General features: G+C 51.4%; 1 protein-coding gene across 2 annotated transcripts; it reads right to left on the bottom strand.

Moving 5' to 3' along the window:
- Window positions 1–2,169: 2,169 nt before the first annotated feature.
- esrrgb (estrogen-related receptor gamma b) lies at window positions 2,170–15,660 on the bottom strand. 2 transcript variants are annotated; one of them, XM_061269589.1, is made up of 8 exons: window positions 10,179–15,660; window positions 8,079–8,144; window positions 7,580–7,998; window positions 6,760–6,876; window positions 5,930–6,034; window positions 5,675–5,836; window positions 4,355–4,624; window positions 2,170–3,154 (listed from the first exon to the last, which is right to left on the bottom strand). In XM_061269589.1, exons 1-8 carry the CDS (start codon window positions 10,226–10,228, stop codon window positions 2,910–2,912), a joined length of 1,434 nt encoding a protein of 477 aa, XP_061125573.1. In that variant the 5' UTR covers window positions 10,229–15,660; the 3' UTR covers window positions 2,170–2,909. The 2 variants fall into 2 exon arrangements, with proteins under 2 accessions (XP_061125573.1, XP_061125574.1); XM_061269590.1 differs by lacking the exon at window positions 8,079–8,144 and having other exon boundaries at window positions 10,179–15,658.
- Window positions 15,661–17,066: the final 1,406 nt, after the last annotated feature.

The following is a 17,066-nucleotide window of genomic DNA, read 5'->3' as shown; positions in this document are numbered from 1 at the left end:
GCGCAACAAATATGACCTCTTGACCTCAGAGCCTTCATAAAAGCAACCAATTCTATTCTTTTATCTTTGCTTACAACTTTGTCATTTAAGCTCACACGCGGACAAATATAAACGTGCACGCTACTGAATGAGCAGGACGCGGCAGATAAAGTCCGCAACTGATCCCCGGTAATCCCGAGGTACAGAGCGTGAGCGAGCGAGGGCATACACGCCTGTGAAAATGATTTGCCGTTGTGCGTACAAGATCTTCGTAGGTATTTAAAGCGTCCCACCACCAAATATTGGCCGTTCTCATCGTCTCTTGGGGTCTCGGCAGCCGTCAGATGAGACGAAACCAGCCTTTTCCCGGAGGGCCCCCCCCGCCCCCTCCTGCGCTGGTAACAACCCCTACGATGCAAATGAGACACTTACCTTTCTTTAGCTGCAAAAGTGTGTCACGCTCTTGTTTTGCCAAGGTCCCGATTTTCCGCTAAAGTGAGACACACGCACGAGCAAGGAGAAGAAGGTAAACAACACATGGCGTGGCGGTCAAATGCTAATCAAGGTTGAGTTTATTAAGTCTGGCTAGCTAAAGTAACTCAATCGGGCAGAGAGACATAATAAAAGAGCCCAATAAATCAGAAATGTACAATCTGCTCACTGAGAAGAATCCTTGCACGCTTTTAGGATGGGTGACCACAACAGGAAGCCCACCTGAAGGCTCACAGTTTTGAATCCATTTCAACAAAGTACTTCCTGTCCAAGATGCTCTTACCTGCCCTTGTGCCTGATAGGAATGGGGAAAAAAGAAAAAAAGTATATTCAGCATGTATATTTGGTGTGGATGCGGACACCGTAAATCCTGAGCTTGCTCAATTTCCACTGGAGGCATATTGATGGTTAGCCATCTCCTCCGCTCACGTCCACCCGCTCGTATCGCCGACGACAACGGCTGACTGACACTTTACAACCTATTCTCAGAGGCGCCTCGGATGGGCCGCGCCCGACTCCATCTTGACAGCGCGAGCTTGTCGTGCCATCATCGTTGTTGTTTTTTAGCAATGGCAGGTCAATGCACAGAGAACGACGATTCAACTTTCCTTGACATCGCGCACAAAACGTTTGGACTAGGCTTATTTAAGTTCTGTTTGATGGCGACTTCCCTGCCGTGCTCTGGCCACACACAAAGACAAATGACATGGCTCGTGGCAGGCCATAGCACACAGCCAAGTCCCCAGCCCCCACCCGGCTGCATTTTGGCTCAAGTTGAAAGGCGGCCAAATGAAATGACTTCCGCCCAAGGTCGCGCAAGGTCAAGCGGGGACGGCTGCCGAGACGGGACAGTCGGGACCCGCATGCCCCGACGGCGCCGGCTGGCTACAACACACGCATGCACACGGAGGGTGGCCGGCAAATTCAAATCGATTTGCTATGAGAAGTTTTTCGAACATGTGGAAGAAATGTTTGAAAGCTTATGTACACACGAACCTTGCGGTTGGTTGGGGGGGGGGGAGCGTCCCTTTGCCGAGGAGGCTCGTCCGTCCGTCCGTCCGTCCGTGTTTTATGGAAAGCGGCGTGTGGAGGAGAAGGCCACAAATGAGACGGCCACCGCGCAGATTTCTCCCCTGCGAGAAAACCAACCACTTAGTTCATGTCGGTACATTTGTTTTCGGTAATACAGCATGTAGGTATGATGTCACCTGATTGGTGTGCCAGCCATTCATTCCCAGGGGGGACTCACGTGGTCCGCTTCCACCAAAAAAAGATCAATTGCTCCGCGGAGTGACCACAATGAGAACAAATCAAGTCATTTCTTGGTCTTATTTCTAGGACACTTGTGTTTGAGAATACAAGCTGCGCTATTTTTCAAAAGAGGATTTTCTTTTCCACAGCGAGACGTCGTAGCGCTAATGAACAAGGTGAAGCGAGCCCCGGTGTCAGATAACGTTTTCCCCAGCAAATAAAAAAAGGGCCGGCCCTTCCCGCCAAAAAAGCCTCTTCTTCGACATCCAATTAATTCTAATTGTCGCTCGGGCTGAAATCCTCAACAGAAATGGAGCAATTAAAGTGGGCACGGGCTCCACCTCGGGGACGGTGTTTTATTTCCGTCGGTGGCGGCAAATGCTAATGGCTGTTTTCTGCGTCCGTACAACAGAGGCTGCGATGCGATGCGAGGAACAACACTTGCCATGACATCACAACGCGGGAGGCGTGTTTATTGCAGAGCTATCTGGTCACATTAAACAGGGTATCAGTAGATTGGATGGAAAGAAGAAGAAAAAAAAAAAAAAAAGTTTGCTTTGACACGGTACATTATTGCACATCTCCGCTCACTATTTTCCACCTTCTGGGTTACAACCAAAATTCCCCCCCAAAATGCATTCAAAATTCTACACACAACACCGCACAATGACACCATTTTGTTTTGAATATTAAAAAGAAAAGAAAAACTCACACCATTTTTTTTCTCTTTGACTTTAGTAAAGCAGTTGTGTACGTTTGCCCGCCGTGTCGTTGCGGAGTGCCGTGTGTAGAATTGAAGTGGCGGACTTCCTTTTGGAATAGGAGGGAAAAAAAGGGAAGCCTTTCCCAAAGGGATCCGTCAAGCAATCGCGTGGCGCAATTCCCACCCGGACGAAATGGAAACGCAAAGAAGCGAAAGACAAAATGGCTCCGCAGCTGCATGGTCCGGACATTTGGAGGGCAGCTTTGAAGGTGAAGCTCGAGATGCTAGCAAGAGCGCACTTGCCTCAATTCTGTACAATTTTTACACTTATCTACGAATGTAGGTAATAATCCCGCACCGTGTTGATATTCGCTCGTCAAGCTTTTTCCCGTTGGCACAATATAGTCATGCGATGTCCGTCAAAGGCGTAGGCCCCGCCTCCCCCGGCCTGGCCCGGCCCGGCCCGGCCCCGCCCCGCCCGCTGTCAAGCCTTTGCCTCCAGCATTTCCAGGAAGAGTTTGTGCATGGGCACCTTGCCCTGCATCTTGACGCTGTAGAAGTGCTGCACGGCCTTGGTGGCCGTCTGCCGCAGGAGGGGCAGCGTCATGAGCAGCTTGCCCGCCCGCCGGGGGTCCTCCGGGTGCTGGCAGCCCTCAAAGTCCTGCAGGGCCTCGTGGAGGGAATCCTGCAGCCTCTGCACGGCCTCCAGATTCTCAATGTGCATGGAGTCTGGAGAGGAGGAGGAGGAGGAGGAGGAGGAGGAGGAGGAGGCGGAGGAGGAGGAGGAGGAGGAGGAGGAGGAGAGGGGGGGTTACACATCCAAGCGTACACTTTTGAAGATTTGTCTCCACTTTGACTTGTTAGCGGCTAACGAGGCTCCTTAAATAAATGCCTGTGCGAGGACGGGCCGGGCCCGGTCTCTCGGGACCAGCGGCAAGATTCATTTCTTGGGCCAATACGGCGGTCCCGAGTGTTTGCTAACGAATTCAGCGGCGGCATTGTGCTTGCGCTGAATGATGGGTTACGTTCAACTAAAAAAGACACCAGCGCGGCAGATGGAACGAAGCACGTAAATAGCGGACAGGAAATGACATGGGGGGGGTAAGGAAAAGGCTCATTCTGATCCGAAGTGACTCATGAAGTCCACCTTTGGTGTAAATTGCGTTTCTATCGTCCCGTCACGCGCGTCGTCGGGCCCCATGCAAAGGCAACTTGCAAGAAACAAGTAATCCGTCAGCAGCCCGCCGCCGCCGTCGATATGCGGCTAATTATAAAATCAATGGCTGAGAATTTCCACAGCTGTCGCATGAAAAGCCTCTCGGAGCTTTACGGTGGCGGCGGCCCGTTTAAACGCCGCCCCTCCGGTCCGGCCTGAACTCTGGCTTCAGTTCTCACAGCCAGTCTCCCTAACCCAGCGCTTCCCCCCACACGGGACAACAAATAGCGACGGCCATATGGTGCCACACAACAAGCTGTGGGCTCAGCACTTTTCGGTGTCCCTCAGTCAGGCGGGAGAAAAGCCCGCGGCGTCACAATCGATGGGCGGCAAAGTGTCAATACGAGCGGCGGCGGTGGCGGCGTCTCGCCATTCTGCTCCACTTAACGCATTTTATTGACAGCCCCCTGTTTTCCTAATGAAACGCTAAACATATCTGTGTGAGCGCTCCCGTTATGGAGACGGACAGCCAGCTAAATGAAAAGGCGGCCCTTCCCTCTCCTCTCCTCTCCAGCTTTTTGTCCCGCCTTATCTCGTCACCCTTCAGCGTGGCCAACTTGATTTGCTTTCTTTCTTTGCTTTAATTGGACGCCTACTTGGATCGGATCGGAGGGCAGATAGCACGCGTGGCTATCAAAGAAACGATACGTCACGAACTCCCGAATTTGTGCTTTTGCACCAACGTACGGCCGTACAAGAAAAGGTGAACTGACCCGAGTTGGCCAGCGCGATGGCCTTGAGCGTGACAAACTCCTCCTTGTCCACGCGCAGCTTCTTGAAGCGCCGCACCAGGGGCAGGATGGCCACGTGCAGGTCCAGCAGGCCCGAGCTCCTGGCCCGTTCCTCGTCCACCGCGTAGTCCTCGGCGTAGACCAGCTCCTCGTCGCAGGCCAGCGAGCGGAAGACGATGCTCAGCACCAGGATCTCCATCCAGGCGCTCTGCAGGAGGCTCATCTGATCGCCCAGCGACAGGCTAGAGAAGCCTGAAGGCGAAAAATAGGACACAATTTGACGGACGGACGGCTGAGCTCATTTTCCAATCAATCCGTCGAGAGCCGCCTTGCCATGGAAAAAAGCACCACAATAGGGTGAGCAGCAGCCTGATTGGACGGCTAACTAGGAGGCCCGCCGCCATGCTTGTTATCAGGCAAAGCGAGAAGAAGAATGAGCACGCATTGATTAGCAGATTGTAATCAGTCCAGCAAACGCCAAAGGCCCATCGATCCTGGCTTCGGATCTGACAGCTGATGGAGGACATCCGCTACACGGCCGTACGGGGGAGGGCTGATGTAAATACTGTACCGCAGGCTGCCTCAGGAATTCAAAGGCTTGAGCCCGCAAAAGGCTTAGTGAGTAGTTAGCGCAATCGCACGCCATCGACGCGCGGGAAGCTCCAGTGACTCGGCCCAAAAGCTTCGCTGAAGATGCGCAACAGACTCGGAAGCGGCAAGTTGTTGTTGTTTTTTTCGAATTGAAGCAAAGCGGGCTCTGGAGAGCCAGCTGGAGTGACGCACGAGCCAACGTCCAAACGGGACGAATAATTGGACGGGCACGATGAAGCCCCGAGTCGGCCAGCCACGTGGGATGGCTCTCGATTCATTTTCTATCATTGCAGGCCCCCGAAGAGCCCTAATGGGCCTAATCAAACGACAGAGGCAATAATGAGACCAGCGGGCACCCTGGAGGGGAGGGGCCCGAGACAAACGCAATTCATTCAATATTTTCTTGCTGTCCATTTGATCGTTTATCTCCACCCAAGCGCGGCGGACGTGTTTGCGTTCCCACAAAAGCATTGAGCAAAGCGGCCAATGAGGCCATTTGTCAGATCAATGAGCGGCCGCCCATCTGCCGCCTTTTCTCTCCCAGCCAAGCATCTGCCGTCGACGCTCGTCTTACTCAAGCGCGGGCTGCTCTGCTCTCTATTGATTCCATTCGCCAATACGGGAGGGACTGGCTTTTCCCCGAGGTGCTCATGAGTCGCAGATGATGATTTTGCGTGCCAGCCAACAGCGCAGACGTGGTCGCCATCCTACCTGGGATATGCTTGGCCCAGCCGATGATGACCACAAGCTCGCGATCGGCCAGGTCGCACAAGGTGGTCAAGGCCTTGATGTCGCCGTCGGGCACGCTGGGGTCGGGCATGGCGTAGATTTTCTCGGGCTCCACCGCCAACAGGTGCGACACGATCTTGGTCACTGACGACAGAGGAAACGGTCGGTATCGTATTCATCCATGATTAGCGAGGCTTGACGATCAATCAAAGGGACTAAAATCAAGTTGCAACTTACGGGGCTTTTTGGCCGGGGGCGGGATGCTGAGGTAGCCGCCGTTCTCGGCGTCCATTCTCCGTTTGTACTTCTGCCGACCCCCTCTCACCCGGTCCAAGCGGACGCCTGCCGAACAAAGACGTTTCAACTTGCCGTTGAGTATTTTGGAGCAAGTGCTTCGGCGCCCCTGTTGATGTTTGAGCATGCAGGTGGCGGCGGCGGCGGCGCTGCTGGGGGAGCAAACAGACTTTAAAGACGGTCAAGTGGAATGGAGCGCTGCCAGATTTCCCAGCAACTCGTCTAAATTCCTTCTCCATTCCCCCGCAACGCAAAAGGAAGGCGATTAGGATGCTCTTTCAATTTCCTGACACCGACTATCCGCTAACCTAATTACGCTGCGTGCCCGCGGGGGAGCTTCTTGTTCCCAGCAAACACACTGACATCATTTTATGCCTGGCAGATTGAAGCTAAACCCCCCCCCCCCCTCCTAACACACGCCTTCCAGTGATCAATAAGGCTGGCTGGCAAATAGACTCCTCGTTCTTTGGAACCTGCGTGGGGATTGAATTAGGCGGCAAGTGCAAGCGTTGACGTCCACGGCGGCGCTCCACAGAACGCGCTGGCGAGGAGACACCCGTGTGTATGGCTATACCGCCCGTCTCGATGTGCCGCTGCACCATTTTGATCCAAATGGCTGTTGTCGGGCCAGACGACAAAAAGACGTTGGAGGAGAACAAGTGAGGTCGGACGTTCAGAAAGCATTTAGCCGATCGATTTAGGGTTGGGCCGGTCGGACTTCCTCGGGGAAGAGCCTGCCGTTGCGAGATGACAGGATGATGTCCCAAACTGACCTTCCTTCAACATGCCCACTTTGAGACACTTCATGAAGCGGCACGCTTGGCACGACTTGCGTCTCCGTTTGGTGATCTCGCACTCGTTGGTGGCCGGGCAGCTGTACTCGATATTGCCTGCAGAGCAAAAGGTGGACATTAGCGCACACACACACACACACAGTGGCGCCCCCCTCCCCTCCCCTCCCCTCGCCCCAGTTGACTCGTCCCACAGTCACCACTTTGCATCGAGCACTTCCAACAACACGGCAGACGCTCATCCGTTTGGAAAAGGGAGGTCACATTGCCTCAATCATTTGACCGTTATGAAAGAAAACATTTGTGAGCGCGCGCGCGCGCGCGTGCCACTAAAAGCACGAGCTTGTCGCGGTAGCCTCTTAGTTAATCAGCCCTCGCGTGCGTCCGTCCGTCCACCTTTCTTTCCTCAGAGGACATTTGGAGCTTATTTTCCCCCTCTAAATGTTGATCTATTACGATGCCACGCTATTAGCCAGCACGCGCTGGCTCGTCCCCACTCAACCTTGTCCCCCTCTTTTAGCGAGGCCGGGACCCCCGCCCGAGCCATCCCTGATTACCATTCCATTAAAGTGCCGTCCGTCCGTCCGTCCGTCCCCTTTCAGTGAGCGACCCCTTTTTTGAGTTGGAGGACGCCTGGGCCTCCGACCACAGCGGCGGTCCCTTCCCACGCTCAAACGGCAGCTTCTTAATTACAGTCATCGTTATCGAGCGCTGGACCCGCGGCCCAACGGCGGCCATATTAGGTCCAGAGGTGACGGTGAGGAGGATGAGAAAGGAGAAGGTGTACGGCTCTGGCCGCTACCTTGTATGGTCCTTTTGAAGAAGGCTTTGCAGGCCTCGCAGGAGGCCACGCCGTAGTGGTAGCCCGAGGCCACGTCGCCGCACACCAGGCACAGCCGCTTGGGGATGGCGGCGTTGAGCATGTACTCGCACTTGATGGCCGACTCGTCCGCCAGGCCCCCGGAGCAGTCGTCGTAGCGCCGCAGACAGGCTGCGCCCCCCAGCCCCATGCCCGGGTTGAACATGGGCGGCGAGTCCAGAAGGTGGCAACCCCGGCCCGCGTTGACGTAGCCGCCGCTGGCGTCCGAGTTGCCGCCGGGACTGTGGCGGCTGCCCGTGTCCACCAGAGACGACGACGACGGGCTGGACGGCTCCGTTTTCACGTAAGAACCGCAGCTGGAGGACAGGTGGCGCTCCTCCGAGGGCATTCGACTCAGCAGCCTGGAGGCAAAAATACTCACATTCATAAAACCAATACCGTATCATCATAAGAACCTTCAAATAGAAATTTGCAAACGCACACGATGTCACGACAGCGGGCGAGGGGGGGCACGCATAGATTTGCCACACGGATGACGTCTCGACACCTGCGGGGTGACATCTACTACGTTGGCGGCGGCGGCGCGGTGCGCACCTCCGGAGAATTGCTCTCCCCGCAAAGTCAAACACAGCGCTCGCCTCGCCTCGCCTCACCTGGCCCGGCCAGAATGAAGCGGGCTTAAGCTGTCATTGGGGGGGGAAAGACAGTTAGCATATTGATTTCATAAATAAACAGAGATGGCCATCGATCGGCTCTCGTCTTATTTTGCATTTCAATTACCGGCCCGGAAGCTTAACCTTCAAACGTCTGCTCAGAAAGAAATTCCTCAGAGGAGTGGCATTATTCGGACTGGAGAGTTGTTATTATTATTATTATTTCCACAAAACTTGCGTACAATTTCACAATACCCCATTTTGAAGGTACCTACACTTAACCGGCTTCTTAATTCCTCATGCCATTCGATGGACTCTTTTCTTCTTGCTCTCCAACTTTGCGTCAAGCTAACATTATTAGCGCCGTAGACACAATATGAACGACGTGGAGGAAGCAAGTCGTGACCCCCGGCACACGCACACACACGCGCAATCCGACATGACGATGCGCTTCCTGTTTGAGGGCCATCAATTAGGCAAACGAAGGTCGGATGTAACAGGAGAGATTTTCTTTCCAAATCAAATTGCACATGACACTTTTAGGTGATGCAAAAATCAGCAAAACATAAGTTAGCAAATCCAAATTGGAATTCTCAGTGTGCGCGCAACAATACGCAAGACGAGGAGGGAGCGGCTAAAATTAGAAAAGCAGCTCAGTGTGCTAGCACATGTGCTGGATCCCTCAGCGGCCCCGCGCGCGTGTGTGTGAGTGTGTGTGTGTGTCTTTTTGCGCTGAGGGGTCTCGACGGGGGCAGAAATGAAATAGATATATTATTCAAAAGTGATGACAAGCTACTTTTTGAATTTGGAGCAAAAAGGAGGAAAGACGCCCAAAGTGGCACGTCTTTGCATAAAAAAAAACAAAAAAGCGACTGAGCAGCAAACTGAGGTGAGCCGCTTCCTTTTTATTGTAAATTCAAATTAGAAAAGTGCTGCAGTTTCAAATGATGTGGAGATGGTTTTTTTTTAAGATATACTTCTTCTGCGCTGCAAAAGATTCTGGAAATGTTTAAGATGACAGGAAAATCACACCATTTTGCACACAGTCATCTTTTTTGTAGAAAAAAAGGATGCGGGATTTTGCAGCAGCAGCCTCATGAAAGAAAAGTTTGACAGGTTTTGTATTTACAAAACACGAGGGACTGATGTTTGAATTGTCTGTCTGCGCATAAACAAATGGAACCATCAAAATGTTTACATTTGACTGAAAAATGAAATTTGCACCGGAGAATTAAAATGATGTCGGGGGGGGGGGCAATTTTGGAGCAGAATTTCGACGCTTTGGTTTTTTTTGGCCATCTTCCCAATGCTCTTGGGCCAAAAGACGCCAACGTCGGACTGCAATTTAAGTTTCATTGGATGTTGGCGTCCACTTCCTGTCCCGGCTGAAATGGACACCCGGCGTGGCGCGGCGTATCGGGCGCATCGGGCAGCTCGTGCTGCATTTTATTTCCACTCCAGCACTTTTGCATTTTGCTGCCTTGGGACGGGCGACAAACAAGTTAGGAATAAAAACAGAACCAAATCTAAAGTGAACCGATTCCTTATTAAAATGAAGAGAATTGACCAATCTTTAACTCCATTAAAAAAGTTGTACAAATGTGGTTTTGGGATATATCATTTGGTAAAGTATACTAGAAACACACTATAAATACTTACATATAGTGTATATATATATATATATATATATATATATATATATACACATTGACAGGGTATAAAGTATAAATGTGTATCTATTTTTTTAATGTTTGATAGAATTGCAGTCATTGTTTTGAGGCTTTTGGCTCATTAAAGGGACAAACATTATTGTTGAAGCTCTTCCTCTACTTTCCACCTGGAAGAGAGCGGGACGGACACGTGCGCAGCCTCCAGCGTAGCAACGCGCTTGCTCAAGAGTTTAGCCGTCAAGTCAAAGATGCACCTACTGGTTATGGTAGCAGAGCGGGTCGGGGATGCACACTTCAGAAACGTCCATCAGTCCGCGTGAAGCATTCCCGATGTTGCAGGAGGACCAGGACTACAAAAAGGGAAAAAAAAAAATACACACACGCCCCCCCCACCCCCTTCCAAAAAGAAGATCAGTTCCCAAGTCTCTGCATCATGTCAGGATGTCGCCGGGATGTTCGTCTCCCTCCCCGCGACAAACTCCTCCAAGGCTACTCGGGGGGGGGAAGACGAGCGCGAGAAGCCAGGGATGAAGAGGCGGAGGAACCAAGCCACGCCGCTGCAGTGAGACAGAGCGAGAGAGCGAGAGCGAGTCTCCATTGCTGACGCGGGGGTGCTTTAAGCGCCGAGGGGCGTGCTTGGCTGAGGACGGCGCAGCCCCGATTGGATCACACTCTGCAGCGGCTGGTCCAGGGCGGGCCAATGAGAAAGGAGGTCCAATGGTTCCAGAGACACATTTTTTGTCTTCATTCCTGTGAGATTTTTATTTGACGTTCTTTGGACGACAACAATTTCTTGCCGTCAAATGAGAAGCACGATAGGTCAACTCGCTCATAGGCACATATTCTTTATCCTCGGTGACTTTACTGCAGCTTACTGAGGTGCTGCGACTTCCAATTGATACATTATGTCTTTATTATACTGCCCCCTGGTGGCCAAGGTGCAAACACCACAAGGTGCAACACCAAGAATGCAGCAAAACAATTCTTTACATCCTATTTCAAGATGTCACGGAGGTGCGGATGTAAACATGGGGTGTGCTCATTGGCAAAAGACTGCCCCCTACAGGACTGGAGTGGAACACCAGTTGTGCGAGAGACCCGATATTGGGGAACGAGGTGTTGACACCAGCGAGCCAGCGAGAGGCACGTCTGATGGAAACGGACTGTTTACGGCGCTTTACGGGCTCAACGCCGGCTTCCACCTGGCTAAAGGGTTCCTGTTGCGCCGGCTTTGCTTTTGAAGCAGCCGCAGCTGCTTCCCACACCGGCCCACCAATCACACTGCTAAGTAAGCAGGGGGTGGGAAAAAAAGAAAAATATATATTATACAGTATCTTGTCCCCCCCCCCCCATTCCAATTCACCATCAACCCACATTTTCCCCCCCGCGATCAATACAAAAGCCATCATGCGCTCGTTAACGATCAAAGCTCCGAAGCCTCAGGGACAAAGCAACCTCCTTATTATTCTTTTTTTTTTTTTTTTTTTTTTTAAACTAACACAAATTCTACATTTTCTATAGCTGTCACTTTGGATGAGCGTCACGGGAGGCCAAAAGAAAGAAAGACAAGCAGGGGGCCGATTAATAAACTGAGCGGCGCATTCAATTAAATTCCTGATCAATATTTTGGCATGAATGGACTTTCCGGCGGTGGGACGTTCTGCTGATCTGATTAAGACATCCAGACGTAATCAATAGAGGCGATATGCTGATATTTCTAATGGAAAGAAAAAAAAAAAAACGGACAAGTAGTATGATGGCCGCAGTGGAAATTTGACATTTCGGGTCATTTTCAAGAGGACAACGCTGGTTCCGCTCATTTCATGGATTTTTTTTTTTTTTGTGGCATCTGACAGCAAATCTATTGAGCTATGGCCAAAGCAAGAAAGACTAATCCAATCATTACGTCTGTATTGAAGCCAAAGAGATTTGCAAGCGCTAAGCAGCTCACCGGCCGAGCGGCCTGCTCGGGATCCGAAGGCACTAATTGCCTTTTCTCCACATTTTGGGTGAGAAACTGCTGCTGCTTTTATGAAATTGCGTGTTTTGAGAAGAGCGTCGTCGACTTTGCCTCGAGGCCAACGAAGGTCAGCAAAAGTGGGCCGGCCGGCCGATCAATAAGACGGCAAAAAATGGGCCCTGCTGGCTGTCGAACATTACAAAAACATTTTGGGGGATTACACTTGAGATGTCTCCATTACACCATGGCAATTGTCATCTCCCCGAAACGGCAGCCGTGACATTGCGCTTCGTAAGGCCGATCGATACCTTCATCTCAAATTCGTTCCCGCCTTCAACACGAGCCCGAGTCGAGATCATTTGTCTTGGCCCAACGCAACGGGAAGTTGGATGAAAGAAGCAGAAGATCAAAGTGCGAATGGGCGCCGCAATTCCACAATTAGCCCGCGGGCTACCAGGAGCTCTTCAATGATCAGCTCCACTCGTGAGTACAAAACTTTGTGGCGCTAAAATGGGGGAAAAGGTTCCTCTCATCTCGTCCCCATCCCGCCATGAAAAGACGGAAAAGGACGTGCACGTTTCTCTTTGGAGGCTAGCAATGGCACCTTAGCTCGCAAACTCCGGAGAAGATGAACAAGGACACATTCTCCTTCTCTCTGTCTGAGTTTGAATGAAAAATCGACATTGACGGGGTCAAACGTGAGCGTGACGAGCGAGCAGGTCGCCCGACCGACCGACCGACCGACCCCTGTCGGCGTATCGCAAGCGCAGCAGTCCCGTTGCTCCGCCAAGCGCGCAGGCAGGCAGGCAGGCAGGCAGGCAGGCCGCTTACCAGAAGCGGCGGGAACCTTTCATTTTTCACGCTCAGCGTTTTTGGCCGGGCTAATTTTGGCAGCCTTTAAGGGGATAAAAATAAACGGCTGCCGCCAGGAGGGGCCTGCCGTAATCTTGTATTCCAACCGTGGTTGCGGCTAAATGTCGGCCTTGCGCTCCATTCGGGGGCTGCGATTAAAGCTCCTCCCCGTTTGCGCTATTTTTAAGTGGACAGTGACATCGGAGGACGGCTTGGAGGAACACCTTTGCTCTCCGGGCTGCTCAGCCAATTCGGTCAAAGTGGCCAAGAGCGACTCCGCGCCATGATCCCGCCCGGACGTAGCTGGCTAAGCTAACATGGGGACAGACGCCGGCACGATTGTCAACAAAACTCCGCCGGCTCGGCTCGGCTCGACCGAGGGAGGCGGGGGCTAATGGTGTTGCAAAAGTTGGGAGGCAAATACAAAGTCAGAAATAGGAAGTTCTCAGTACCTGGGAAAGGAGGCCGTTCCTGTTCCTGCAGGCTTTTGCGCTATTGTAGGCTAGCGAAAGCCCGACCGACTCTTCTGGGCCTGGTTGCTTCTATGTGAGCTCAAGCGGCGGATTTTAGCGCGCGCTCGTCCCACGAGGGCAAAAAGCTTTGCCGGAGTTGGAGGAGGGTTATAGCGAGTTCACTTGCTAATGCTCTTGGAGCGAGCGCTCAAACTTTTTTTTTTTTTCTTCTCCAAAATAACAATCATTGTCAATAAAGAAAAAAGAGCAAATATGAGGTTGGGAATGTTTGGCGGCGGAGCAAGATGGGATATGCCAGTTCAATGAGGAAAGTCCTCTGGGCATTCTCCACGCAAACAACTGCAGGAAAAGCCCCCAAAAAAGAAAAGACACATTCAGATCACATTTTCCAAAGAAGAACATGGAAATGGGAAGAATCCGGGGTTGAACATAATCTTCATATCAACAAATCCGCGCAATCTGGATCAAAGTCATCGATAGCAAATGTCTGGCACGCCTACCCGTCGGTTGGACGCATCCGTCTTTCTCCCCGACATTAATTCCGTGATTGTCTTCCCCTCATTTTCCCCCTCGTTATGCATTTAATGTTTCCAATTTGCCGTCACGGCGGAAAACGGCGCGAGAAGCTATAAATTGCAAATAATTAGGATTACACGGACCAGCGGTTTTCAATCAGCGAGATCATCCCGCTGATAGATGGCGGGCGGGATAAGTGGTCATTGCGCCGCACATAAATATTGTGTCGTTCCATTAATCTGCTCTAATGAGGTGTCAGAGCTGCCACTCATCCATCAAATGCAATTAGGAAGAAACACATATGCATGGAGATGGCTAATTAATAATTAGCAAAGCAAAGAAAACACTATTGGCAATTTAGCCCGGCCCGGCCCGGCCCGGCGCCCCAATGACACAGCGGGGCCATGCAAAACTACTTTGAGGCTTTTTGCTGGCCTTGGCTTTGCCGACAAGTCACTTTAGGAGAAAAACAAAACGAAAAACAGAAGCTCCAGATGGACGGATGGACAATTTGTCCTCATCTTTCGTTGATGTCCACATTAAGCTAAAAGAAAAGACATTTCATGAGCGGAATTCATCGTCTTGTGTTTACCAGGGCGCCAACAGCTCGCCACCGTTTTGAGACTCGGAGCCACACGTCAGTCGAAATTTAACTTAAATCAGCCGTTTTGCCTCAATGAGCTAACGTTAGCGCTCCTTTTGAAGGCCGTTTGAGAGAGAGAGAAAAAGAAACGATCTTTGGTAAACGGCCGCCGCGGTGGCGCCGCATCGACGCGTCGACTTCACAGCGACACTCTCGGGGAATCCCGCGGCCACGCTCCCCCTGCCGCCGCCCTGGGCAATTATTCCCTTTTTGAAATACAAAAATGTGGCGGCGCTAACTTGTCTTGAAAGCGCAAGTAAATGCACCATGGTGGCGGTGGCGGCCCCCTTCGGTGCGCTCAAATCATCAGAAAGCTTCTCTAGCTTGCGCTGGCGTCGATGAGAAGGTGGCACGAAAAGTGGGAGCTGACAAAGAACATACCATCAATTAGCCCAAGCATTAACATTTTAGAGGAAGCCGCCGTTGCCATCCCCTGGGCTCCCCCGACTGCCGCCCTTTTCATATTCAAATAGCACACTTTAAAGTAGGTCATAGCTAAGCCGCGCGCACACACAAAAGAAAGAAAAAAAAAACATTTGGGAGTGAGGTAGAGCGCTGCGATATTGCTTGGAAATAAAATTGTTTTCAGGAAAATTGGAGAGCCGATTTCTATTCAAACAAAGATTTGCTTTTGTTTGTTCCCCTTCTGGGATTTCTCCGGATAAGAAACAAACTTGGAGACACCAGTGAGATTTCTCACCGTATCAACTTCCACAAAAATATTTTTTTTCCCCCTTTCACAACAATAAAAATTTTCTCTTGGAGAGGAAAAAAAAAGTTTGGGGGTCACCTAGATAATTTTGATTCAAATGTTGTATAGAGAGAAAGAGAAAACGCCAATAAACGGAGCGCTCTGAGAAAAAAAAAGAAACAGAAATAGCACTCCAAAATATTTATATTAACCATAGTTAATATCGTATATTGTCTGTCTACATGTGTTGCTGCAGGCCGCCTGAAAGGGTTTCAGCGCTGCAAAATAATGGACCGATGGCCCCGGCCGGCCCGGGTGTTATTTGTCTTGTAGCGCCTGCTGAGCCCTCACGTCCACTCGGGGAAGGAATGGAGGGGGAGAAAAAAAAAAAAAAGAAAAAAGGGGACGGCCGGACGACAATCCGTCAGCGCCAGTCATCACTTAGCCGCTCGCTCGATATGAAGTCAGCGCCACTCAAACAAGAGCGTCAGCCGGGCGGGACATGATTAAAAATATGCGCGGGGAAATGAAATGCAAATCTTTTGCACCTTATTTTGCCTGGGTACATTGGAATGTAACGACAAGGAAAGGGGGGGGGGGGGGGGGGGGGGAGTCATTTTAAACCCAAAAAAATGAACCCTAGCCTCAAATCAGGAGAAAGTTTGACACCTTTTTTTTTTTAAGAGCTGTATAAACAAAGTGGCTTCCCAAACGGCAAATATGGCGGCGATGGATGTCGCACGTGAGGGTGAAGGACGTGCGGACAGGCCCGACAATAAATGAGTGCCGCGCGACGAAATGTGAGGCCCCCCGCTTTTCAATTCGCCGAATGATGAATTCCGTGTTGCGCTATTAATTTACATGCGTGCGAGTGACTCCGCCAGGACTCATTTGTTATTCTAATGGCACACAATCGCCTTCATGGTGGGTGGCGGCTCGCTGCAAACCCCCCCCCCCCCCCCCCCCCAAAATAATATTTGAACTAGAAATGCACACCTTCAAAAAGTTTCCACTAAGTTGAAACAAAAAGACTCGGAAATCCCAACACAGCGTGGGTCCGGCCGTTTGTCCGCTTCGCCAAAAAATAAAAAAGAACTTCTTCAAGCGCTGACTGTTTTAGCACGGGCGCTACTTTAAGCAGCGGCTGCTGGCGCCACCCTCGAGACCATCAATCAGCTTCGATGATGGAGTGAAAAGCAGCCGCGGAAGACGGAGCCAGCCGATGGATTGAACAATCAATAGTGACAGCGAGAAATGGCGGGCCGGCGGAGTCTAGTCACGTGCAGGGTTGCGTCGCCCGCAATGCACATTTCATACACTTTTCCGCGCATCGATTAGCTGGCCCCGGAGTTGCTAAATGACGTGTTTATCGATTCTCGGTGCTTTATTCTTTCTTTACGGCGGCTCGGATGAAGAGATCGAGACGCAAGTGGAGGAGAAATCTTTGGCCAGCGAGTGGTGGAAGTGGAAGGAGTAAGCCAAGTGTCACCACCTATCAATCATACGAGAAAACAAAAAGTCGTTTTCAGCATTGAATTTCTGCCACCTCCTTGGCAGCTGCTCAACAGGTGTGCGGGGCTTTTCCCAACGTCGTCCAATCAGAGCCGCCGGCCGGTGCCGACTGGCAAATCCTTTTGGCATTTTGGCCCGGATAGCGCGGGTCGCTCGGTTGGTTTCGAAATGCTGGCAAGAGCGCCTGCTAAACGCTAGCATCCGATGGCTAACGGGCTGCGGAGTGAGCTTTTGTCTTTCGGTCGTTCCACCACGCAAGATGGATGGCAGCCCCGAGCGGCAAATCAGATGTCGGGGTGGCGACGTGTCACTCACCCATGCCTCTCACAGTCAAGGCCTAGTGACAAGTGTTAAATGGGAGCGCGGCGCGGCGGGCGCCGAGGCCAATGCTGTTAAGCGGAAAGCCGCTGGCACATCTTGCTGATGCTAATGAAAGAGTCACGCTTATTTTGGAAGTGCAGCACTCCTCGTTCATACTTTCGTCAAATTAGCAACGTTT

The sequence above is a fragment of the Syngnathus typhle genome, linkage group LG22, assembly GCF_033458585.1.
Source record: "Syngnathus typhle isolate RoL2023-S1 ecotype Sweden linkage group LG22, RoL_Styp_1.0, whole genome shotgun sequence".
NCBI lineage: Eukaryota > Metazoa > Chordata > Actinopteri > Syngnathiformes > Syngnathidae > Syngnathus > Syngnathus typhle.
The sequence above is the reverse complement of the archived record's forward strand: the minus strand, read 5'-3'. Positions and strand labels throughout refer to the sequence as shown.